Below are 27,590 nucleotides of genomic sequence, written 5' to 3' on the forward strand. Positions count from 1 at the left end.
TATATAATATTCTTCATTCCCTTGCCCCGGCCGTTGACATGGTTATATCCTCTAGGGATTTCGGTAAATTTACTCAGCATGATTCACCTTTTGTGAGCTCATATTGCCTTTCATCTACTGCCTGCATTCTTGACAGGTAATCCTGAATTATTGCCCCCTCAAAAGGCTGCAGCATTTTTCCACAATTAATGCCAACCGATTGATCTACCACTACCAGCGTCATTCCGCTGTTCCTTTTTGAAGATGGAAATTGTATTTAGCTTTGCGCTTGTTTCCAAAGACTTATGTAAAGTTTCAACAGATACAACTCACATCTGCAGCGCAAGCTTTCAAACTGGGGTCCGTGCACCTTAAAGGATCTGTGAGGGAGTCACAAGGGATCTGCAAAGTCGTACTTTCACGCCAAATGCAGCAGGCACAATGGGCGTAATTTTCAACTAACCACCAGCTGGGCTGAAGTGTTGAAAACCGATGCACCAGATCTAGCCAAGCTATTCCTATACGGCTATGACACTGACACATAGCTGACAACTAATTGTAGGAAATAGCGAGACCACTTGGCCAGCAGTGGGGGGGGGGGGGGGGGACTGCAGCCGACGCTGTGCGAATGGGCACCCGCTCATTGGGTAACGCTACACTCATTGTCATGGATAGACAGGCAGCGCCGCTCTCTTCCTCCAGTGAGAATGGTAGTCTTGTCCTTCCGACTGAAGGAGGCGCTGCTTTCCTCTTCCAGTGTCGATGGTAGATCGGTCCTCCTGTCCGGCAGGCGGCGCTGCTTGCCTTCTCCAGTGTCGATGTTAAATCAGTCCTCCTGTCCGGCAGACGGCGCTGCTGGCCTTCTCCAGTGTCGATGGTCGATCAGTCCTCCTGTCCGGCAGGCGGCGCTGTTTGCCTCCTCCAGTGTCGATGGTAGATCAGTCCTCCTGTCCGGCAGGCGGCGCTGCTTGCCTCCCAGTGTCGATGGTAAATCAGTCCTCCTGTCCGGCAGGCGGCGCTGCTTGTCTCCTCCAGTATCAATGGTAAAACAGTCCTCCTGTCCGGCAGGCGGCGCTGCTTGCCCTTTCTAGTGTCGATGGTCCATTAGTCCTCCAGTCCGGCAGGCGGCGCCGCGCCGTTTTGCTCCCCCTTGAAGCTGCGAGGAGGGGGAGGAGGCCGTTTGGTTTGGTTTGGTTTCCTGTAGTTGGATTCCACATCCGGGAGCGGAGTGAGGGGATTGATGTGCTTTTAGAGACCGACAATGCGCGCACTCGGGTGAGAAACCGATGGGCCGGCGCTAGAACCACCGAGGGCCTTCGCCGCTTTGCTTTTAATTTGTTCGCGGCGGGGCCGGCAGAAAGTTAGAAGCAGGACTGGGGCTGAGCATTCAGCGATTCGCGCTCTACCGGGGCAGGACCTTGGGGTGGTGGGGGGGGGAGGTGGTGGAGAGACATAAATGCACCACAGAGAGAAAGAGAAAACAGACAGTAAGGGGAGAGAGAAAGATAAACTACACGGGCGGTGAGAGAAAGGCACCAGGGGAAGAGGAAAGAGATAAACAAAACATAGATCAATATCAGGCGGAAAGGGGGGTGCGGGGGCAGACGGACGGACTGGAGAGAAAAGACAAGGGGAAAGGGGGATAGAGGGAAGGGCGAAGATAGAAGGAGGAGAAATCGACATAGACACGGAGAGAGGTCGGTAACCGGGGAAGATACAAACAGCAGAGAAAGGGGAGGGGGGTGGTGTGGGGTAAAGAGAAATACACAGGGGATAAGGCGGAAAAGCGAGCAAACCCAGGGAAGGAAAGGGGTAAAAACACACAGGGGGAATTAATGCGAAAACTGCTGAGAAGCTAAAGGAGAGAGAAAGAGAGGGAAAATTACAGACACTGCAGGCGGAGAGGAAGAAAAAGACACTCGGGGTAAGGAGGAATATAACAAAAACTGGGTAGGGAGAAAATACTAAACTTGGAGAAACGCAAGGAAGGAAAAATATAGTAGGATCTGTAAGGAAACAAGGGAAGAGAGAACGGGATACATAAAATTGCAGGGGAGAAAGGCAACTTCAGAAAGGACAACAGACACCCAGTGAAAGCAAGGTATTTTACCAACATTGAAAAAAAAAAGTGGAAATAATAACGGGCAGAGAACTGAAGAAGTGGAACATAAAGAATATTACAGGAATGGCAGAGTGAGAAGAGAGAGAAACAGGTGAAGCAGACAGGCAAAGAGGGAGCAATATAGAATAAGCAGGTTGGTGATATACAAATTAGAGCAAGGGATAAACCAGTGAGAGAAAATAGAGGGGGAAAATAGAAGAAACGGTCAGAATGCAATAAGTGTATAGAAGGAACTTAATATAAAACAACAAATGAAATACTGAAACCCAAACAAGAGGAATAAATATGTGAAGAGGGGGAGTGTAAATATCAGGAGAAAGAGAAGTTAAATTGAAAATACTTAAATGCACAGAAATCAGAGGAAGTATAAGTAACAAACACAGCCGGAAATCATACAAGGTTTAAAAAAAAGGACTCTCATATGATATGACATTGAGCAGTTAGAACAAAGAAAGTCAGAACGGAAGACAAATTGAAAGGGAGGAGTGAACATAGATGGGATAAAGGGGAAGATTAAGAAAACTGTACTCATTACACGCACAGCTAGGCGGCAGATAGTCACTGGGATCATCTGAGAGCAGGGCTACAGTGAAATAGGTGAAGAACCTGAAATTAGAAGAGAAAAATTAGTAATTCCAGCATGGGGAGGAAGAAGAAATCTCTGCATGATTATGCTGCTGAATTCTGTGATCTGTCAGTGAAGAGACACATTGTCGAGCAAAAGGAAGGAGGGGAGAGAGATTTGGTGGAGATTCTATACTGTAAATCCTGTGAGATCCCGATGAGCGCTCGGAGGGATCGCATTTTAGAGCACTTGGCATCAGCCAGGCACTACCGCAACAAACGATTGGAGAAGCATACCTCAGCCAGGCTTCATGCAACTACGTTACTCATGTAAGTGGAACAAAGTGCTTTGAGAAATTTTGCAGAGTGCCCCTGCTTTACAAGAACAGCACCTATCCCTCTGTAGAACACATGCAATCCAAAGAATTGTGATGATACAACCAGGCTGGTTTGAAACATGTGCCATGTTAAACTGTAATAATTATTAAATAATCTGCAAGTGGATTTTCCAGTGCCTCAATCAACAGGGCATGGTGTAGAGAACAGGAAGGTCCTAGTTTGATCGCTGTGTTCATTTCACTCATTTTGAGCTGGGAGGTGGCGGAACTGGTACATGTAGCCTGGGCTGATCACCAAGGACAGGATTCAGGGTCAGCTGTGATACCCCTTATGGTTGAATATTCTGCTGATGTTCGCTGTTTCATGTCTCTCTTGAATGAACTTTGGGGGTGTGGGGGCAGGTGTTGCTAGTGGCACTGTTACCCTTTTCCAGTTGTAATTATCATCTTCAGGTAGGGAATGAAAAAAAATTAGGTAGGAAAGATGATGTGCTAGAGGTTTGACTGTGGCTGTGAGAGTGCTGATAAAGAAGTGAAGGCTTCTTCATGTAGCAAACTCAGTGATGATTTGATGCAGACTAATGAATGTTCCAGAAGCTGAGCAAGGTGCAAATAGTTAAGGTTTCAAGGGTGTATATTTTTTTCCCTTGACAGATTGCTATCAAACATGTGGCCTATTGGGTTAGCAACAATATTGTGTGAAACACAGAGCTATACAAATCAGAAGGTCCCAAGTTTGATTCTTAGTCTATACAGAGTGAGCTGATGTTAGCTGGGAAAGGCATTTCAATTCTTCGCCTCCAGGTGAGGGAAAGAGACAAAATCAACTAGGAAAGGAGGTTCTCGATCCTGATCACTATTCAGTAACCGCCGACATATGTGCGTTTGGTAGATACTGTATCAGGCTCAGCTTTGATCCTCTCTGTGGCTGAATACCCAGCACATTATCAATATCTAGTCTCTCATAACGAATTACTAATTGGGTGAAGAACAGCAAAATATGGGAAGTGAGGAAACCCACAGTTCAATTATCCCAACAAAAATCCTGCAACATTATTTGAAAGGAAGGATTTAAAAGCTCCATGCAAACCAAAAAAGACCTTTAAAAAAATCCTCGATTGTCTGAAACCTGCGACCCCCCAACCATATTCAGTTTTTCAATTTAAAAAAACCCCACAAATCCTACTGCAGACAGGAGGCTGCTGATCACCGATATTCCCTCACAGCTCTTCGTTTTGTTAGTTCCTCTTTCTCCATCTCTCTCTCTCAGTCTCAATCCTATCCGAAGGGGAGAGTGCCTCCCTGGGTCTTTATCGTGAATTGTTGAAGTTTGTTGACCTATGAATTCATTTTTCCCTTGTTCGTTATCTCCCTCCTTGTTTTGTCACTCACCGCCACGCCCCATCCTATGAGAACTCTTTTTACTTTCTTCTCGGCCTCTCTCAGGTGCATGAACAACTTTTTGACCATCAGTGCACATGCTGTTCATAGGATTACAACACAGAAACAGGCCATTTGGCCCAACCAGTCATGCTGGTGTTTATCCTCCACTCGAGCCGCCTCCTATCTTTTCTCACTTACTTATTCAATCATTGCCAGATCTGGCAGAACCAGATCAAGAACTGTTGGGCTCTGCTCTTCGCTGAAAACCATTAACTTCTCCAGAATCATAATGGACTGAAAAGATGACTCTTGGCTTCATATCTCCATTACTAACTATTCCATTTCCCCTGTCCTGGAATTCCTTGTAACTAAGTTTGAGACCATCCGTTCAGCCACCTCTTCCACTCTCTTAACCCATCATGACAAACATCTGCATCCAAATTTTTCTCTAGTTTCTCTCATGTTGACTCCAAGCTCATCTTGTTCAAGACACACACCTTTGGCTCTTTCAAACCTATACTCACTAAACATGTACTGCCATACATTGTTCCCTCCTCAAAAAAAACACCTGTGGCTCCTTTAACTTTGCAAATTAACCCTTCATGTCAAACCTCCCTATCCTTTTCAAAGTTCTTGAACATGTTGCTCCAAAATCCTTGCTCATTTCACCCCCAACTCCACATTTGAACCTATCCAATCAAGTTTCAGCCCTGCCACAGCATTGAAACAGTCCTAATCAAAGGCAAAAGTTACAGATAGTCTGTGGCTATGACAGCGATGCAGTAAGCCTCCTCATTCTTTTCAACCTCCACAGCCTTTGGCATAAGCAACAACTTTCCTCCCTAAATGCTTCTCCTCCACTTCCCAGTGGCAGTCTTAGAGAAGCACATGTACAGATTGTATTCCTATTGTATAAAGTTGCGAGTTTCAAAGGTAAGTCTTTTTTCTGTGTTGTTATGCATCACGGGATACGTTGCTTAGGGACATAGAACTCGTTATCTTGCTTCTGGTTCTTCAGCTTCCCCAATTTCCCCTTTCAAATATCTCTTGTTGACCAGCCACTGTGAATGGTCATGGACAGCCCACATACCCTAAAGGTAAATGTTTAGGCTGTGCGACCTGTTTCCCTGTACTGATATGAGAAAGAATGAACACATTTATAAATCATCTTTCCCAACATCAGGACACCCCAAAGTGCTTTACAGCCAATTAAGCATTTTTGAAATGTAACCACTGTTGTAATGGCAACCAATTTGTGCAGAGCAAGCTCCCACAACCACCAATGTAATAATGACCAAATAATCTGTTTGTAGCAATTAATGAGAGATAAATACTGGGCCAAAACACTGGGAGAACTCCCCTGAGAGGGCACACAAGGCCGTGGTTTAGCATCTCATCTGAAAGACAGCATCTAACAGGGCAGCACTCCCTCAGTGCTGCACTGGAGCGTGTCAGCCTAGATTATGTGGGACATGATCAAGAATTATCTTTGTTGGAGAAATAAATTCAAAGCCTGGCAGTCAAGGGCAGCCCATTGGATCACTAGGGCAGAATGTTGTCCGCAGCTTCCTTTTAATTGCAGCTATCTTGAGGTAGAACTTTGAAATCAGAAATTCAGTTCACCGGATAGCCTAGTGCATAAAAACACCACCTGGTGTGTTCCAGAGCTGCATAAACCAGACACTGCTAGGTGCTGCCCCCAGCTTATGCTAAGTTAGCTGATCTTAGACATTTCCCCTCAGTGCCTGTGGGCTAGGGATGGGAATTGGAAGTAAAACAGTTATGGTTCCTGGTCCTAATCAGTCTATAGTGGCTCCTTCTAAAAAGCAGGGGTGTGTAAACCCTTGAGAAAAGGATTGAGCTGTCTGGTGTGATGCTGTCCATAGTTGAATAACTTGGTACTCATTTGTGGCGGAGGTGGGGGGAAAGACCTTGCCTTATTTCTTTTCTTAGAAACATCACAAAGTGCTTCTCACAGTGAATTTGAAGTGCAGTGACTTGAAATGTAGACAAACAAGGCAGTTGTTGCATGTAGCAAAATCTCAAACAAACGATTGATCAAAACTGGTTAAATGATTTTTTGCTAGCATTGACTTGAAGCAAAAATGCTGGACAGAACATTTACTCTTCTAATAGTGTGATAGTTAATGTCCACCTGAAGCAGCAGGCAGGTCTTCAGTTTAATATCTTGTCCTCAAGATGACACTTCTGACAAGTCAGTACTGGAGTCAAGTGTCAGCCCTAAGTTATGTGCTCAAGTATTGAAATTTCCACTGATAAATTCATGGATTTTCTTTTTGTGTACAGAATGGGTAAAAAAAAATTGTTCCAAATTCATTCCTGGTTCCATATGGAGCAAGAATAGCCTTGCACGGACGCAGTTGCCAAACTGATGGTCCTTTGAAAACTGAGGCCATCAATCAAAGGCTGACTCAGATCACAAACTGAAACCAAGATTGTCACTGTTCTCCTGTGCAAAATCTGCAACAAAGTTTACTATCCAACCATCAACAACAATGACATATTTATACAGTGCCATTAATGTCATAAAATATCCCAGTTTGCTTCACTATGGTGGTTGGTAAGTGGCTATATCACAACGATACACAATTTTTACACAATTTTACAAAAACCTACATTTAATCGAGCCTCTTAACAGCATTGTCTGTGAACTGTGTAAATACTTATGGGTTTTCATTTAATTTGATTGTATTTTTTGAAAGTCCTTTTCTTGATTTTTTGGTTTTTAGCGTGTTTACTCATTTTCTGTGCATTTACCTGGGTTGGTTGAGGTCTATGTTTTCCCATCCTCATTTTCTTAAGCATGAAAAACATGAAATGAAACAGATTTTTAACCAGGCAGTAAAAAAACTGAAGTTAATGCTCCTTGGATCTAAGCCAAGGTGCTGCATGAGGAACGATGTTCATAGAAGCTAACTCCAGCAGAGGGACAATTGGAAGAAAAAAAACCCACTTTTCACTTTGTGAATCTCCTGGTGGTCACAGGAACCTGTTTTATGTAGTAACATGTTGACATTGAATGCAGCCAGTTGCAGTGCATATGAGATGTTATAACTGAAAATAGAAGTGAATTGTTTGTTCCTGGAGACCTGCAGAGCAGATTCTGGGGCTGTGCTGATAAGGTCTGTGTACATTGCTTTTCCCATTCCATACTTATGCTGACTTTATTCAAGACAACAATCAATTTGTGTGGATTCATTTTCTTTTGATTACCTTAATTGATTCATTCTGGCATTGGCCTGGTTTTGAGATGTACAAAGTGTTCCTTTCAGTGTCTTCAATTGTTCAGTTGACACTGGCTTCAGGGCTCAGTTAACACAGCGGTACCTTTTGATATTGGGATAAGTAGCAGTAGGGCATCATAGGAATAAGACTAGAACATTCAGCCTGCTCTGCTATACAATAAAATCGTGGTTGATCTGCACCTCAGCTCCATTTGTCCTGCTTTTGCTCTATGTTCTTTGTTAACCATACATAACAAACATCCGTCAGAAGTATTTTGTCCTCGGTCATGGGGGTTCAATTAATGCCATTAACCAGTTAAGCTTCAATCCCTTGTTTGATTGAAGTCCCCCGAGTAGGTAATGGACCTAAGGCAGAGGAAGTTCGTGTGCCCATTTGAAAGCCAGATGTGGTGTTTTAATCGAGTTAAAATGTTGGACAAAGTGAAGGACCACATTACATTGCAGTATTCTGGTCTCATACAGGAGCACCCAGTCCCCAGAAGGGAAGGTGTGTCACTGTGAAGTGCAGAAGAACTGTTCATTTTAAAAGTTTCACTTGCAGGGAAGAGACAGTTCAGCCTGGAGGAGGATGTCCACTTTGGTAGTGCAGAACTTGAGTGTTACTGAAAAAAGAGACATGCTATCAAAGCTTTTCGTCTTGCACTCATCAAGACAGCTCACAAGAAATTACCAACAGTAAAGGAGATCAGCAATTTATTGTCTTGTAACTCTTTCGAGTACAAACCCGTTTCCATTTGTTTCAGATGAAGTTACATAGTTTCATAGTTTGCCATTGTGAGATTTGAACTCTTGATCTTGGGGTTACAAACCCAGTACCATAACCACTTGGCTGCATGAGAAGAGAGTGCTGATTGATTGGCAAGTGGACTCTGATTGGTGGAGGCGTTGCCATGGAGAATGCTGCATGGACAGTTAACAGCCCAACTTTGTTCAAATTCAAAACGGGTAGGCCTACTCTGGTCAAAGCATTGCCCTGAGGGATGAACCAGGGATTGACTGTTCCCCAAGTTTTTGTTTAGTTGAAAAGGCGCATTGTGTGGACGTGATCCTCGAGTGTGCAAAGAACAGGGCCCTGTGTGCGAATAAATGTGGCTTCCAGCATGCAACAGGTAAAGTGCCCAACCAGCTCATGCTTGCAAAGCTCAAAACATACTGTCCAACGTTAGATGTGATTCTGCGATTGGGCAACAGTGCTAAACAATTCTGATTGTGCTCACGATTAAACTGAAAATCAAAGTAAGATCGTCATTCAGGCTCACTGTGTGGCTCACTTATGCATGCTAGAAGCCACATATATTCACACACAAGGCCCTGTCCTTTGCAGACAGAAGGAACATGTCCATCATTGTTCCTTTTTCAACTAAACAAAAGCTTGGGGAACAGTCATTCCCTGGTCCATCCCCAGGGCAATGCTTTGACCAATCAGAGTTGACCTGCCCAGTTTGAATTTTAACAAAGCTGTGCAGTTAACTGTTCCATGCTGCATTCTCCAAGGTAATGCCCCCACCAATCAAGAATTCACATGTTAACCAATCAGCACTCTTCTCATGCAGTATAAATTATTGGTCCCCTTTATTGTTGGTAATTTCGTGTGAGCTGTTCTAATGAGCGCAAGTCAAAAAGCTTTGATAGCATGTCTCCTTTTTCAACAAGACTCAATGCCCATTTTGAGAGTAGTATTTTTGTGCCTTGCTTCTCTCCCTCCCTCATCATTTTATTCTGTTTCATGGCTCTGCTATGAGAGGTGTAAATGACAGCCTTTGGTTTTCAGAGTGATACTGGGTCTGGGTTAAAGGACGGTGGTTGTATGCCTCCCTCTGCAATTCAGTAGCTGAGGATGCCACAGCTGCATTGCTTATGTGGGCTGACATGGTCCTGGTTGTGAAGCAGATGGTCTATTTATAAAATGTATTTTCTTGGCCGAAGCAGTTTAAGATGTTTCTAGAATGATTTGGGATTTGGAGAGTGCTAAAAATTGATATCCTTTCACATTCTTTTTGAAACAACTGTATCAGAAATTTGACTCTTCTATTAGCCTAGTTTTATAGAGCATTTTTACAGATGAAAATCTCTCCATGACTTTATGCATTTCAATTTGCTTTTTTCCAGTTCCTTTTTGACCTGAAGGTGTTGAGTTATGCTGGGTACAATTTCACATTTGGGGGTTGCTCTCCAATTCCTAAGCCCAAGTGACTCGTTCTTCATATCCCAGCTTGAAGAGTGAATGTCTGCAGGACGGCAGAGACATCACAGCTGAGTCCAGTCCTGACACTCGCATGCCTGTGTTCCAAGTGGTGGTTTGCTGGTTTCAATAATGAGAGCGAACCTTATCTGGCAGAGGCTGATCGAGTCCACATGCAAACTTCCACGAGTTACTGGATTGTAATCATGAATGATAACCTTGGCCAAATTTCCTTTCCCTGAATCTAATTTTTCCCTCCTGCAGTCCAGGTCTGCTGAGGCAGATGGTAGAGCTCTGGCGAAAGGTCACTGACCTAAAGCATTAATCCTGTAACCCTCTTCCCCAAAATGCTGTCTGACCTGATAGGTATTTCCAGCATTTTCTGTTTATATTATAGCGCTCTGACTGCGTCCTGGGCTGAGATTATATAACCCAGTGAAAACTAGTTATTAAGTCTGGGATCTTCCTGCTGATACGGCTTACTGGTTCACTGAGTAAGCAATGAGTCTTTCAGGAGTTACAAATGGCAATGATAAGAACATAGGAGCAGGAGTAGGCCACTCAGGCCTGTTCCACCATTCAACTAGATCATGGCTGATTGTCTACCTCAAGCCATTTTCCCATACCGTCTCCATATATGTTATTAGTATCGAGAAATCTATCAATCTCTGCTTTGAATATACTCTATGACTGAGCTTCCACAGCTGTCTGGGATCCTTTTAATGCATTCTCTGTGTAACTCTTTCGAGTACAAACATGTTTCCATCTGTTCCTATTCAGATGAAGTTACATTGTTTCATAGTTTGCCATTGTGAGATTTGAACTCTCGATAATCTTTTAAATGAAAACCAAATCAACAAAATTGGGATAAATCAGGCACAGCCCCTAATTCAGGTCAGCTGTAAAACCAAGGACAAAGTTTAAAGGAACCTTACAAACTTTAAATCAAAATGTGATTAAAGGGGTCAACAAAACACCCCAGTCCCCGCGGTGCCCACCGAGCACGGAAGGCCTCGAGAGTGTCAGCAGACACCGCGTGCTCCCTCTCCAGGGACATCCGGCAGCGAACGTAGCCGCGGAAGAGGGACAAACAATCGGGCGGGACTCCCCCGTCGATTGCCCACTGCCTGGACCTGTTAATGGCCAACTTGGCCAGGCCCAGGAGCAGGTTCACGAGGAGATCCTCCTCCTTCCCGACCCCCTTCCGCACCGGGTGCCCATTGATCAGGAGCGTGGGGCTGAATGCAAACAAAACATCAATAAAAGGTTTTTCAAGTAACTGAAAAGGGAGTGCAGCCTACAACACCCTATGTATACATGGTCCACGGACTCCACAAGACCGCAAAAAGGGCATGTGTCCTGAGAGTCCGTGAACCTATGCATCCTCTTATTATAGGGGACTGCTGCATGCAACACCCTCCAACCCAGGTCCCCGATAGAAAGGGGGAGGACACCTCCATAGAGGGCCTCCCATCGGGGGCCTCCACCGCCGGACGGCAACAAGGCACGCCAGGGCGTGTCCGGGCGGCGGACAAGGGCGAGAAAATGGAAGGTGTGCTGCAGCAGTCCGTACAAAAAGCCCCTCTTTGCCATGCCAAAAGGCATGGAGGGCATGTCCCCGAGGCGGCTCATATTGCGGGGCACCAGCACCCGAGGGAGGGTTCGGGGCTTGGGGCCAATGTGGAATTCTGTCCGAACAGGGGAACGTTCAGACGGAAGACCACTGCGCACCTGGGCCACCTCAAGACCCAAAATAACGTCGGGTCCGAGCACGACCGTTCTCAGGTCTTGGATGGCATCGGCTGCGACCTGGACACTCATGGACGTGCGTCGTGCCAACTCCTGCGGGAGCATCCAGCCCAGTCCTCCGCCGCCCAGCACGTCCCCGATCCTGGTCACCCCTGCGGCCACAGCCCTCCTCTCCGCCAACCACTGAAAAGGACGGAGGGGCGGATTCCTGAGCAGCGGCTCTCTGACGATAGCAGCTACTCCTGACGGGGGAGAGCTGCGTCGCGAGGCGACCACTTTCCAGACTTTGATCAGGTCCTGGTAAAAGACAGGCAACGCCTGCAAGGAGCCACCGAGGCCCAGCTGTTCTATAAACAGGAGCTGCACGTCATAATTCAGGCCGTGCACCTGACGGAAGAAATACGTCATCAGGGCACACCATCTAGGAGGAGGCTCGACGTAGAGGTATCGCTGCAGGGTCTGAAGGCGGAAAGTCGCCACCTGTGTGCGTAGGCACACTAGCGCCTGACCACCCTCCCTAATCGGGAGAACCAGAACTTCAGCAGCGACCCAGTGCAATCTTTTGTCCCAGAAGAAGTCGACTAACAATTTCTGGATTCTTGTGACAAAGTCCGGGGGAGGGGTCAAAGTGACCAGTCGATATCACAACGTGGCGGCGATCAGCTGGTTTATGACCAGAACAAAAGGTAATAAGCCTCTTGTAACTCTTTCGAGTACAAACATGTTTCCATCTGTTCCTATTCAGATGAAGTTACATTGTTTCATAGTTTTGCCATTGTGAGATTTGAACTCTTGATACTCTTTCGAGTACAAACCTGTTTCCATCTGTTTCAGATGAAGTCACATTGTTCCATAGTTTGCCATTGTGAGATTTGAACTCTTGATACTCTTTTGAGTAAACCTGTTTCCATCTGTTTCAGATGAAGTTACATTGTTTCATAGTTTGTCATTGTGAGATTTGAACTCTTGATACTCTTTCGAGTACAAACCTGTTTCCATCTGTTTCAGATGAAGTCACATTGTTCCATAGTTTGCCATTGTGAGATTTGAACTCTTGATCTTGGGGTTACAAACCCAGTACCATAACCACTTGGCTATTTAGGCCAAGCTCATTGTTTCATAGTTTGCCATTGTGAGAATTGAACTCTTGATCTTGGGGTTACAAACCCAGTACCATAACCACTTGGCTATTTAGGCCAAGCTCATTGTTTCATAGTTTGCCATTGTGAGAATTGAACTCTTGATACTCTTTTGAGTAAACCTGTTTCCATCTGTTTCAGATGAAGTTACATTGTTTCATAGTTTGCCATTGTGAGATTTGAACTCTTGATCTTGGGGTTACAAACCCAGTACCATAACCACTTGGCTATTTAGGCCAAGCGAAAACACATTTCCATCTGTTTCTATTCAGATGAAGTTACATTGTTTCATAGTTTGCCATTGGGAGATTTGAACTCTTGATACTCTTTTTGAGTAAACCTGTTTCCATCTGTTTCAGATGAAGTTACATTGTTTCATAGTTTGCCATTGTGAGATTTGAACTCTTGATAGTTTTGCCATTGTGAGATTTGAACTCTTAATCTTAGGGTTACAAACCCAGTACCATAACCACTTGGCTATTTAGGCCAAGCAAACACATTTCCATCTGTTCCTATTCAGATGAAGTTACATTGTTTCATAGTTTGCCATTGGGAGATTTGAACTCTTGATACTCTTTTTGAGTAAACCTGTTTCCATCTGTTTCAGATGAAGTTACATTGTTTCATAGTTTGCCATTGTGAGATTTGAACTCTTGATCTTGGGGTTACAAACCCAGTACCATAACCACTTGGCCATTTAGGCCTTAGCATCATAGTTTGCCATTGGGAGATTTGAACTCTTGATACTCTTTTTGAGTAAACCTGTTTCCATCTGTTTCAGATGAAGTTACATTGTTTCATAGTTTGCCATTGTGAGATTTGAACTCTTGATACTCTTTCGAGTACAAACCTGTTTCCATCTGTTTCAGATGAAGTTACATGTTTCACAGTTTTGCCATTGTGAGATTTGAACTCTTGATCTTGGGGTTACAAACCCAGTGCCATAACCACTTGGCTATTTAGGCCAAGCTCCACTCTTTTGAGTAAACCTGTTTCCATCTGTTTCAGATGAAGTTACATTGTTTCATAGTTTGCCATTGTGAGATTTGAACTCTTGATCTTGGGGTTACAAACCCAGTACCATAACCACTTGGCCATTTAGGCCTTAAAATACATTTATTGTAACTCTTTTGAGTACAAACATGTTTCTATCTGTTTCAAGATGAAGTTACATTGTTTCATAGTTTGCCATTGTGAGATTTGAACTCTTGATACTCTTTTGAGTAAACCTGTTTCCATCTGTTTCAGATGAAGTTACATTGTTTCATAGTTTGCCATTGTGAGATTTGAACTCTTGATCTTGGGGTTACAAACCCAGTACCATAACCACTTGGCTATTTAGGCCAAGCTAAATTGAAGTAACTCTTTCGAGTACAAACATGTTTCTATCTGTTTCGGATGAAGTTACATTGTTTCATAGTTTGCCATTGTGAGATTTGAACTCTTGATCTTGGGGTTACAAACCCAGTACCATAACCATTTGGCTATTTAGGCCAAGCTCAGCTGTCTGGGATAGAGAACTCCTCTTCATTCAGTCCTAAATGTTAATGATGCCAATGCTGTGACAATTGACTGCATGCTCTAGTTGTGATTAAAAACAACTGATACTAATTGGGGGTAAGTTAGGGCATGTGTATAAGAATCTGTTTCCACTTGTGTGGGGCAACAATGTAGAAGGGAAAAGTAGCCAGCACTAAGGTTTATTCACAAAACTCAGTGTAACATATGTTGAAGACAGACTGGTTCCAGCTTCTTCCTTTGCCAGATGGATGTTTACTGGATTAACATGGTAGCAGAGGATGATTAACACTGATCCGCAGAGATTGGAAGCTGAATAAGGGATTTTTGTCTCTCTCTTTCTGACAAATGTGCTGCTCCCTGCAACCTCTGGTGCAAAATGGCTCAGGCCCACTGCAAACTTTCAAGCTTTGATTACCCACCGGTTTGTTCGGAGTCTGAACTATATGAGCAGTGGAAAAATGAGGTGGAAATGTGGACTCGAGCTACCTCATTATCCAAGAGGAAACAAGGTATGGCTTTGACTTTGTCACTACCAGAAAAAAGTAAGATTAGAAGTAAAGTATTTTCAGAGCTGGATGTGGGTAGCTTGGATACTGAAGAGGGATTAGCTCTGCTATTGGAATTTATGGATAGGAAAGGCAAGAAAGATGATCTTTTGGAAGTCTATGAAGCATGGTCAAGTTTTGATACACTTAAGAAGACAGACAATCCATGGAAAAATATATTTTGGATTTTGATAGGTTGTATAAGAAATTGACGAAGTTTGGCATAGAGATCTGAGTCTGTGCTTGCGTTCAGGTTACTGCATTGTGCACAGAGCTCGCATATGGACAGACTTCTGATACTGCTGGGGGTTCAATTTCATGAAGTTATTCTCTTTTAGACCAAATGGCTGCCGCCCCCCAAAAAATTGGGAAACTTTCATTTCCAGTTACTATTAGCTCAGAAACAAGCAGCTATGCAGTGATGCAAAGAATGGAGGATTCCATGGTTGCTGAATTCCAAGACTGCCTGGATACTAAACACAAACATCCATACAAAGATGGTGTTGCTGATAAGTAGTCTGAGGAGCATTGCACTTTTAGCCAATTTGTGGATCAAAACAGAAAACAAGACTGGGGAGGCAGCTGTAGGCATATGAACCCTAGAAATGCATGAGGAATGATTAACAAATGTTTTTGCTGTGATTCCAAATATCATTATGCAACAAATTGTCCAAAGTGCAAAAATCAAGTCTGAGGTAACTCATGATATGGACAATTTTGATGCTGAGCACAATGAGGATGACTGGTCTGAAGGAATTGTATTGGCTAATGGAAACATGAGTCTGGTGATGAGCATTTTGGTCACTGATTCATTCAACTGCGAGGCGTTGGATGGAGGGTGCATCTGTACAGTGTGGGGTGGATTGGCTCAATTGCTGCTTGAAATGTCTTGACAAGGAAGATCGTCATAAGGTTAAAGAGTATGAAAGCTCCGCCCGCTTCAGGCTTAGGTTTGAGGACGACAATATGTTAAAGTCTTTAAAAAGAGTGGTCATCCCATGCAAAATAGCTGGAATAAGTGTCTTCATTGCCTCTGTTGTCTTCAGGGAGATACTTTTTTTTGTTGAGCAAGTCCTCCGTGAAAAAAGCACAGATGAAACTGGATATGGAAAATTACAAAACATTTGTATTCAGGGAAGCTGTGGATTTACATTTCACTCGATCAGGGCATTACTGCGTAACATTGAGGAAACCAGATGTTTCTTGTCAAGGAGTCCAGGCAGTATTGTTGGCTTCGAGATGAGAGTCTGGCCGACAGGAAAATAATTATTTGGAAATTGCATTGACAATTCTTACACCCTTCAACACAAAAATGAAAAGCTCTGCTGAGTGATGCTGGAGTAGTTGATAGGGAAAATGAAGGTCTTATTGAGCAAGTTACATCTCAATGCAACATGTATGTGAAATATCAGAGGACACCAACACGTCCTGTTTTAAGTCTTCCGCTTGCCTGAGACTTTAATGACTTAATGGCTATGGACCTAAAGATACAGATTAAGGATTGAGGTGTTTTTTTTTGGTTACACTTTGTGGATATGGCAACTAGATTCAGCCTGTCTATGGTGATAAATGGGAGAGACAAACAGACCATTGTAGACTCGGTCATGGAAAAATGGGTCGGTACTGGACTAGGAATGCTAACAACATCTTTGATGGATAATAGAGGAGAATTCGCAAATGACGAATTTTGGGACGTGTGGGAATTTGAATATTGTGGCCATGAATACAGCAGCTGAGAGTCCATTCAGCACTAATTTGTGAGGGGGGGGTCATGCAGTAAATGATGAGATGTTGTGTAAGATACTGACCAACCAACCAACAAACTTGCAAGTTGCAAATGGCACTGGCATGGGTGATGCATGCTAAAAGTTGTTGACGTATAGTTGGGAGGTATAGCCCGTACCAATTGGTGTATGGAAGGAATCTGAAGTTTTCTTCTGTATTGTCTGATGATCCCCCTGCCCCAGAAGGAACTACTTTTAGTTCTGTTTTCTCTCCCACTTGAATGCATTATATGCATGCAGAGAAGCTTTTATCAAGGCTGAAGTTTCAGAAAGAATTCGTAGACCATCTGAGGTAGACTTTATTTCCAGTGATCTAGTTTATTGCAAGAGAGATGGGCATAGGGAGTGGAAAGGTCCCAGGGAAAAACAGTGATTATCCAACATGGGAATCAAACAATAAAAGTCCATTCCTCATGGGTCATTGGCATAAATTATAAGTTACTGAAAATGTGATGAGGATGGCGAAGCACCTTGTGCGGAGCATACTGCTATCTTTTGCAAGATAGGGCCAGAGGGATAAGATATGATACATCTGAGGTTAGATGTCTGTGGATGAACAGGAAAGGGCTATTTTATCGAGAGGCCAACTACCCAAAGTGGGTTCCCAGATGACATACCGCCCAGAAGGATTGAATAACTGGAGGGATGCAGCTGTAGTGGGAGGGGCAGGGAAATCTGCTGGAAAATATTAAAATTGGCTGAATGTCAAGGATGAAGGATAAAGACAGAGGGCCATGGACTGGGAGAATGGTGAGCGTGAACGGAAAAATAAGAAAGCATAGTTCCAGTTCCAGTAATGGCTTGGGCGATGAGTCCCAGTTGAGGAAACATTCACGGGTGGTGGAAAGGGGCTCAGATTAGGCATATGGGGGATCTATCAGTAGTAGCCTGGAAAGACTTTAAACAGGCGAGAAGAGGTCACAGTCTGACTAAACGACACAGTGGAATGGAGAATGCAGCACCATCACGACAATATAATAGAAGCAGAAGTCCTCATAACCAAGATGTTTTTGTAGCTGCCAACAAATTAGGAGATAAAGACATATGGGAGACTAAACAGAAAAAGCTAGAAAGTTGGAAAGAGTTTGGCTTGTATCAGACGTACCGGATAGGGGTCAGCCAGCATTATGGTAAAAGTGGATTTGCACAGAAGGCCCTACTGGATGAAACTTACAAGGCCTAAGCTAGGTTAGTGGCTGGGGTTTTGAAGAATGCTTAGGAGATAGAGGCCTGATTGGCCACAGTAGGAAAAGTAATTTTGAAAAAAATTGGCCCTTTTAGCAACATTTTCTTGCAAATGTAAGTCAATAGACATACAAGCTGCATTTCTGCAGAGGGAAGTGTTTCTTCAATCTCCTAAGGAGGTGCCAGGTGTAGAAGAAAAACTTTGGAAGTTAAATAAATGTGTCTATGCTTTGAACGATGCTTCCAGAGTACGGGACTTTTCAGTGAGGTCAGTTTTGTTAACATTGGGCTTCTACAACTGAAAGCTGATCCTGCCATGTTTTATTGGTACCATGGTGGACTCTTGGGGACCTTTATGATGCATGTTGATGATTTCTGGGCGGTACTAGCAAGTTTGAAAAAAATGTTATTGACAGGATTAGAACAGAATTTAAGATTGGGAGTCAGGCTTCTGGACCTTTAAAATGATTGGGTTGGAAATAAGGCAATATGGGTCTGATGTTAATTTACATCAACAATCTTACTTGCAAAGTGTTAACCCTATCACAGTCAATTGTGCAGGTCCTAATAATGCGGATGCTTTCAAAGCTGAGACGGAGCAGCTGTGAAGTCTACTTGGACAATTAAATTGTCTGGGCACACAGACAAAGCTGGATGCAAGTTTTGATGTCTTAGAACTAAGCACTAAAGTGAACTATCTAAAGCTCAAGGACGTTTTACGGACAGACAAAACATTTAAAAAATTAAAGATGGAGAAATGTATTCTGAAACTTCCTTTCTTGGTGATCCCAGGAATATATAATTGATTATTTTTAGTGATGCCTCACATACAAACCTTTGTGATGGGGTTTTTGAGCGCAGCCAGTTTTGTATTTCTTAAGGGAGAAAAGTGGAAAATGTAGCCTTTTAGCTTGGGAAGCCAAGAAAATGAGAATAGTAAAAAGTACTCTGGCTGGTAAAAGTCTTGCATTTGTTGGGGCAGTTGACATAGCATTCTTTTTATCAAAGATATTAAGGGAAATTCTATATCAAGGAGATGCTGAAGAAACCATACCTATTGAATGCTGTAGAGACAATAGTTTCCTTTGAGATAATGTACACTCTGCAAAATGTGTGAATGAGCAGAGATTAAGAATTGATATTGTGAGCTTGAAACAAATTTTGGAGAAAAAAGAAATCTCCAGACTTAAATGGGTAGATACAAGCCATCAATTGAACTATTTTACTGAAAAGAGCGCTACCAGTGAGAAGTTAGAAGGATACCTCATGAGGCAAGTTTCAGGAGTGTAAGATTTATTTCTCTTTCATTTTTTTTAATCTTGTCTGTAAGTATTAATATTTTTTCTTAAGGGAATCTGTTAATGATGCAAGTGCTGTGACAATTGAGTGCATGCTTTAATTATGATTAAGAGCAGCTGATACTAATTGGGGAATGATTAGGGCACGTATATAAAAAAACTGTTTCCACCTGCATGGGGGAACGACGTGGAAGGGAAAAGCAGTCTGCATTCAGGTTTATTCACAAAACTCGGTATAACATATGTTGAAGACAGACTGGCTCCGGCTTCTTCCTTTGCCAGAGAGATGTTCACCAGATTAACACTAAATGGCTTGCCCTTTATTCCGAGACTCTCTCTGCTGGTTCCAGAGAGGGGAAACATCCTTTTTACATCTACCCTGTCTAGCCCCTTAAGAATTTTGTAAGTTTCAATGAGATCACCTCTCAGTATTCTTAACTCTAGGGAATATAGACCCAGTCTCAATCTCTCCTCATAGGACAATCCCACCATCCCAGCAATTAGTCTGGTGAACCTCCGTTGCACTCCCTCTATGGCAAGTATATCCTTCCTTCCTTGGGTAAGAGGACCAAAAACTATACAGTACTCCAGGTGGGGTCTAACCAAGGTTACATATAATTGAAGCAAGACATCTTTTTGCCTGTATTTAAATCCTCTTGTGATAAAGGCCAACATACCATTTATCTTCCTAATTGCCTGCTGCACCTGCATGTTCACTTTCAGCGACTTATGAACGAGGAGACCCCAGGTCCCTTTGGACATCAACACTTCCCAATCTCTCATCTTAATAGTCTGCACCTATTCCACCTGCCATGTTCTTCCCCACTTACTAAGCCTGTCCAAATCCTTTTGAAACCGCTTTGCATTACCCTCACAACGCACGTTCCACCAGTTTTGTGTCATCCGCAAACTTGATCCCCACTTACAAATCATTTTTGTAGGTGCATTATTTGTAGAGCAGACCAAGGACATAAGAACTCTTTTTTTTAATAGTGCAAGACCCTTTTGTGTTCGTTGGAGATGGGGATAGTCATTCTGCGTTGTCCGTGGATCTGGGCATTGGAGGCATGGAAATTGCTTACTGTATTTTGATAGTGTGCATAAATGCCAATAATACTACATTCCTGCCACTAACACGTTCATTGGTTTATGGCATTTATTGTTTGTTGCATTACATTTCTGGTTTGCAACTCAGAATTCCATTTCAGCTATCACTTGTTTTTGCAGATTTCCTCTTCCCCATTTCTCCACTCCAGAGCCCTGGTGTAAGATCCGATTCGGCCATGAGCAGTACCAGAGGACATGCCCCAGTTAACAGAAAAGCCTTGCCTTTAAAAGGTATCTTCCCACGAAGGGAAAAAATGTTTTAAAACATACATTAGTAGAATGTTGTAGGGTCCACTATAGTTACTTGTGATTTTAAAAAGCAAATCTTGTAAAGTTACTGGGCTGGTTGGAAGAGCAAGCAGGATGTGATGCTTGAAGAATGTGAATGCTGTGAATCATTAATTGTGTAGGGCCATGAAGTTCTTGCTTAATGAATTTTGAAATGAGATGACACAGGTAGAAGTAGCAGTTGTGAATATAAATACCTATTAGCTCAGCTTGAGAGGAGATCAAGTTATAACATTCTTGAGAATTGTCTGTTGACTTCAAGGTCAAATTGGAGTTTTTGGCCGCTCTTTTATTGGAAAATGAATTACATAGTTACAACAAAGCGACAGTCCATTCGGCCCAACAGGTCCACTCCAGTGTTTATACCCCACACAAACCTCTTCTCATCGTACTTCATCCCACCCTATCGTCAAATCCTTTTTTCCTTCATGTACCAGCTAACTAACTTCACCTCAAGTGCATAGATGAAAGCAATGAAACCAGCTCCACTTTTTTTACCTCTTCTGTTTGTATAAAGCAAAACTTTGATCCACAATTAAAATGTAACATTTACAATTTAATACAGTTGATTATGTTTGTTTTGCATGCTTGCTTCTGTTTTGCTTTGACTTTTCTCTTTCTGTGTCTACTGGTTCTCATTGCAACTTACATTTCTAGAATACTCGCACCTAGGAAAGTGCTTTACAGAGTAATGAGAAAGGTAGACAAGGAGTAGGGGAAAATAGGGAAGATGATAATTACAGTGGCGTGAGGATTCAACATATCTATTTGTCAGTATTTTCCTTTTGTTCCTTTCCTTTGATTTATTTCTTTAACTTCTCCCTGGCAGCCTCTTTTCATTCCTTTAGCCAATACATTAATAGTTTTTGCAAGATTATTTGAGACTCTTACAAAATGTAGGGAGTCTTCACTTTTTACACAACTTCACTGGTTTATCTATTGTTACATCCTTTTTGTGTATCTTTGTGAACCCCATTGCCTGGGGAGTAGGGAATGTGTGACTGTTGTACCGTTGCTGCTTTTTGGGTTCAGCTATGAGAGTAACATCATTACAGCAACAACTCGCATTTATATAGCACCTTTAATGTAGTAAAACATCCCAAGGAGCGTTATTAGACAAAATTTGACACTGAGCCACATAAAGAGAAATTTGAGCAGGTGACCAATAGCTTGGTCAGTGGTAAGTTTTAAGGGCCACCTTAAAGAAGGAGAGCAAGGCGGAGTGGTTTAGGGAGGGAATTTCAGAGCTTGAGGTCTAGGCGGCTGAAAGCACGACTGTCAATGGTGGAACAATGAAGATTGGAATACACGAGACTAGGGAAAACGGATGAAGTGTCATTGGCCAACCAGTATTTGATTAAAAAGTTGGTGAGAGTGCTCGCTGTAGCTTATAAGCATGGACATCTATTAGAGACAATTTGTAAAATGTGTTGAGAGTGTAATAGGAGATTCAGTTGTTAAAAGATCTTATGTAGTGCGCACACACTCTGTGCACAAATCTTGCTCCCCATTGTCACGATTTTTGATCATGCTTTGTACAAACATTATAATTCTAAATTGCTATGCCAACATTTTCTGTTCTGCCTTGTTATGGCAATTTTCACAAGGTAGTTGCAGGTTCTGGTCAGTAAGTGGCTTTGTGGAACATGTTTCTTAGGTCTTTCTCTCAACTTTTATAACCTGGTGTATGTTTTAGTAACAATTTATTTTCATCAACGAAAGGGAAGAATGTCATGGGCAATTTACTAGTATCATTTATCTTGTAAACTTTCTGATCTTATTTTTAAAACTGGCCTCCTCATGAACAAAGAAGGAACCTGACATCACTTGCCTGAGGACGATGTTACAAAAATGAGAAGGAAAGGAGCAAATGTTTGTATTTATGTTGTGCTACACTGTCTCTTGGAAACGTTGCAAAGTTCTTCAGATGTAATTAACTGCTTTGAAGAGAATTGACTATTTCTGTTGTGGGCAAATGAAGCAGCCATTTTTCATCCAACCAGACCCCACAAACAATAATGAGCTGACTGACCCATTAATAAGTTACGCAGGAATGTACAGGATTGGAAAAAGACAATATCGGTTAATCTGTTTGGTCAGTTTGCCTCATAAAATGCTGACTACTTCAGAAGTAATTTATTACATTTCAAACAGCTATTTGGTGGTACAGAACTTGAGTATTGCTGAAAAAAGAGATATGCTGAACCTTTTCATTTTGCACTCAGCAGGACACTGCAAGAATGCCAATATAAGGGGAAAAAACAATTTATACTGTATTAGAAGAGTGCTGATTGGCTGGGAAGTGGATTCTGATTGGTAGAGGTACTGCCATGGAGAATGCACCAGTTGATGGTGAATTACAATTAACTGACAAATATTGCTTGAAATTTAAACTAGGCAGCTTGCCCATGATTGGTCAAGACATTGCCTTGAGGAACAAGTCAGTGAATGGCTGTCACTTATTTTGTTTAACTGAAACAGGTACAATGTGTGTTCATGTTCTTTCTGTCTGCAAAGAAAAGGGCCCTGTGTATTAATATATGTAGCTTTCAGTACACGCAATTGCGCCACAGTGCAAGCCTGACTGATGATCTTAAATTGGTTGACAGTGTAATTCTTAGCACACTGAACATTATTTAACAAATGTTCTCCAATCGCAGAATCACATCTAATGTTGGACACTCTTCTGAGTTTTGTAAGCACGGGCTGGTTGAGTACGGTGTGTACCTTGCCTGCTGCAAGCAGCAGATGAGACATGCTATTTGATACTATCTGCCAGTCGTTGGGACGTATGGTTTACATACCTAGCAACACACTGGCACTGAAATTTATATACCATATTACTCATTTGTGTGATATGCAGAATGTCTTTTTAGCTTGACAGCAGCATTCTGTTGGTGACGAATACCGCTCGTGTTGCTACTGCATAATAGCAGCTTGAAACAGCTAGCTTCACCCGTTGCTCAAATTTTTGAGAGACTTTGCTCTTCCAGGGTAATCTGAGGTAGACTGGCACTTTTCAGGGCCGAAAGTGACGACCTTAGGTCCGTTCATGAGTTTGCGTGATATACATTGCAAAATGATCTATTCATTATCCTGCGGGATGCCTTTGATGCGCCTTATTTCAACATCGAGTTTGCATGGTAAGCAAATGGCCCTTTTTACAAGGTTGTCGATAAGACCAATCTTATAGCATGTGGATCTGTAAGAATTCCCATGTATATATTGACCAGTGAAGGTAGGCTTGTGAAAGACCATGGTAGAGAACCCCCTGGCAGATTTTTCAACTAGTATGTTGAGGAAAGTGTGTTCATTTGACTGTTCCATTTCAAAGGTAAATTTGAGCACAGGATGGAGCACATTAAAACATGCAAGAAAATTATTGCATGCGGCTGCGGATTTAACTATAGTGAATGTATCATCTAAATATCGGAAATAGGCGAGGGATAGGAGCTTGGGTGTCATTCCATTGAAGACACGTTTCTCGTGGAACCCAACAAGGATGTTTGCAAGAGCTGGGCCTAGAGGGGATCCCACGGCTACACCATCTTTCACCATCTATCCTGCCACAAACCAGCATCCACTGAAGATGCTGAATCCTTGAAAGCATGCTAGCACTGCGTGTTGCTGGATTTCGAACAACCTGTCTGGCTTTCACATGCAACGCGAATGTCTTACAGCGTTGCAAGGCCTTAAGACCAACCCAGACATGCATGTCAGTAAACCTGACAAAAGGTCAGGAATAGCCATTCTTAACAAGTGTGACTGTATCAACAAGATGCACATCATTCTTAATGACAATTCCAAATTTGTTATTCATTGGACCTGATGCTCAACATGACCAGTCAGCCTTGTTTGAATGTAAACTAAAAAAACGCTTGTTGGACTTGTGTTAGAGCGATGAGCTGCCATGTGATAGATATGACAAGGTTGGTACTCATGGCTCGCTGTGTCTGCATATGTATGGGCTGCCCAAGATGCACACAAGTGATGTCCCTTTACGCCCTACCTTATTTTGATCAGTTCTGCACAACATGAATTGTTGCAACTAGTTTTGAGTACATTTTCTAGATACGTGGTGAAATTTTCTTCATGATTGCGATGGCCATACAGGACTTGCATATCGATAGCAATGCTGTGTCCATGTGCTCCTTTGACATTGCTAGCCTATTCACCAACATTCCACTTAAGGAAGCAGTAGAGCTGTAGCACTATATCATGGCGATCTAGACCTGCCACCATTGCGTGAATCAGCATTCATTGAGCTTATGAAATCAACTCGCTCGGTTGGGTTCAGTTTTAATGACACCATGTATGCCCACATAGATGGTGTTGCTGTAGGATCTGTCTGGGCCCAGGTCTCGCAAACATCTTTGGGTTCCACAAGAAACGTGTCTTTGATGGAATGACTCCTACTCCTCCTCACGTATTTCCGATATTTGGATGATACGTTTGCTATATTTAAATCCGCAGGCCGCATGTAATAATTTCCTTACGTCTTAATGAGCTCTATCCTGTGCTCAAATTCACCTTTGAAATGGAGCAGTCAAATGAACTCCTTCCTTGACATACTAGTTGAGAAATCTGCCAGAGGTTCTCTACCATGGTCTACCGCAAGCCTACGTTCATTGGCCAATATACACATTAGGATGCTTGCAGTTCCACACCCTATAAGATTGGTCTTATCAGCAACCTTGTTAATAGGGCCCAGGCCTTTTGCTGCTCACCTTGTAAGCCTGATGCTGAAATAGGGTACATCTAAGGCATCCTGAGAAATAATGGCTACCCTGATTAGATCATTTCGCGCTATATATCTCACAAACTCATGAACGGGCCTAAGGTTATCACTTTTTGCCCTGAAACGTGCCCAGTCTACCTCAGATTACCCTGGAAGAGCAAGGTCTCTCAAAAATTTGAGCAACAGGTGAAGCTAGCTGTTTCACACTGCTGCCATGCAGTAGCAACGCGAGTGGTATTCGCCACTATCGGGATGCTGCCATCAAGCCGAAAAGGCATTCTGCCTATCACGCAAAGGAGTAATGTGGTATATGAATTTCAGTGCCAGTTTGATACTAGGTTATGTAGACCATACACCCCCAAGACTGGCAGATAGTATCAAATAGCATGTCCCATCTGCTGTTTGCAATGGACAAGGTACACACCATACCCAACCAGCCGTGCTTGCAAAACTCAAAATACAGTGTACAACATTAGGTGTGATTCTGCGATTGGACAACATTTCCTAAATAATCCTCAGTGTGCTAAGAATTATACTGTCAACCAATTTAAGATTGTCGTTGGGCTTGCAGTGTGGTGCCTTTGTGCTTTGTGTGTACTGTTAGCTACGTATAATAATACACAGGGCCCTTTGCAGACAGAACACTTACACACATTGTACCTGTTTCAGCTAAACAAAATAAGTTACAGCCATGTGTTGACTCATTCCTCAGGGCAATGCCTTGACCAATCAGGGTCAAGCTGCTTGGTTTAAATTTCAGGCAATGCCTGGCAGTTAACTGTCAGTCACCATTAATTGGTGCATTCTCTATGGCGATGCCTCTACCAATCAAAGTCCACTTGTTAACCAATCAGCACTCTCTTCTAATAAAGTATAAATTATTTTTTCCCCTTATTGGTATTCTTGCGAAGTGTCATGATGAGTGCAAGACGAAAAACTACGATCTTTTTTTCAGCAATACTCGGACTTCAATCACTTTGGGCCATCCCGAGGACATTAAAGATATATAACTTTTTTTATTTCACCTTGCTAGACTAAAGAGAAAATTATGGTCAAGACATCAAGAGAATTCCCCACTGTTCTTCAAGTAGTGCTATGGATTTTTAACATATGGCTGAACAAGTGGGATCGTCATAAAGAGAGAGGAAGTACTCAAAGGGTTGAAATCCTTGAAAGTTGATAAGTCACCAGGGCCAAATGGATTGTTTCTGAGGCTGCTAAAGGAAGTCAGGGAGGAGATAACAGATGCTCTGAGGATGATTTTCCAATCTTCACTAGATACAGGGGAGGTACCAGAGGACTGGAGAAATGTAAACGTAGTTCCATTATTTAAAAAGGGATCAAAGGAAATGCCAAACAATTATAGGCCAGTTAGTCTTACATCGGTGGTGAGCAAATTAGTAGAATCAATCCTGAGAGATAGGATTAACTGTCATGTTGAAAGGCATGGACTAGTCAGGGATGGTCAGCATGGATTTGTTAAAGGAAGGTCTTGCCTCAAATTTGATTGAATTCTTTGAGGAAGTGACAAGAAAGGTTGATAAAGGTAGTGCAGTGGATGTTGTGTACATGGATTTTAGCAAGGCATTTGACAAGGTCCCACATGGCAGATTGGTCAGGAAAGTAAAAGCCCATGGGATTCAGGGTGATGTGGCAAACTGGATAAAAGATTGGCTTTGTAACAGGAAACAAAGGGTAATGGTCGATGGATGCCCTTGCGAATAGAAAGTTGTCTCAAGTGGTGTTCCACAGGGCTAGGTGTTGAGACCCTTGCTGTTTGTGTTATATATTAACGATTTGGACGTGAACATGGGGGGCACGATTGGGAAATTTGCAGATGACACAAAGATTGGCTGAGTAGTGGATAGTGTAGAGGCCATAATCTCCAAAACGATATAGATGGGTTGGTGGAGTGGGCGGTAAAGTAGCAGATGGATTTTAACATAGAGAAGTGTGAGGTCATACATTTAGGAAGGTCAAACAGTTACAGAGATTACAAAATAAATGGGAATATACAAAGAGGGGCAGATGAAGTGAGAGATCTTGGCGTACAAGAACACAGGTCCCTGAAGGCAGCAGTTTAAGTAGACAAGGTTGTAAAGAAGGCACATGGAATACTATCCTTCATTGGTATTGGTATAGAATATATAAGTAAGGATATAATGTTGGAATTGTATAAAACACTGGTGAGGCCACAACTGGAGTATTGTGTGCAGTTCTGGTCACCACATTACGGGAAGGATGTAATAGCTCTGGAGAGAGTGCAGAGGAGGTTTACAAGAATGTTGCCAGGGTTAGAAAAGTGTAGCTACGAGGAGAGGTTGGATAGGTTGGGGTTATTTTCCTTAGAACAAAGAAAGCTGAGAGGTGACTTTATTGAGGTGTACAAAATTGAGGGGAAT

The 27,590-nt window shown here is 42.6% G+C and overlaps 1 protein-coding gene across 4 annotated transcripts in view; it reads left to right on the top strand.

Annotated features, from left to right (window-relative positions):
- The first annotated feature begins 1,734 nt into the window (after positions 1–1,734).
- Positions 1,735–27,590, top strand: part of LOC121287817 (myo-inositol 2-dehydrogenase-like) — a 50,852-nt gene continuing 24,996 nt past the window's right edge. Inside the window, exons 1-2 of one of the 4 annotated variants that reach the window (XM_041205757.1) lie at positions 2,865–2,995; positions 20,283–20,393. Coding sequence is in view for 3 of the 4 variants with exons in the window: in XM_041205756.1 (XP_041061690.1) it covers positions 2,742–2,995 (254 nt within the window). In the remaining variant the exon portion in view is untranslated. Of the gene's footprint in view, positions 2,996–20,282; positions 20,394–27,590 lie in introns of all 4 variants that reach the window. The other 3 variants (XM_041205756.1, XM_041205755.1, XM_041205758.1) reach the window with 3 other exon arrangements.

This window comes from Carcharodon carcharias, chromosome 15, assembly GCF_017639515.1.
Source record: "Carcharodon carcharias isolate sCarCar2 chromosome 15, sCarCar2.pri, whole genome shotgun sequence".
In the NCBI taxonomy this organism is placed as follows: domain Eukaryota; kingdom Metazoa; phylum Chordata; class Chondrichthyes; order Lamniformes; family Lamnidae; genus Carcharodon; species Carcharodon carcharias.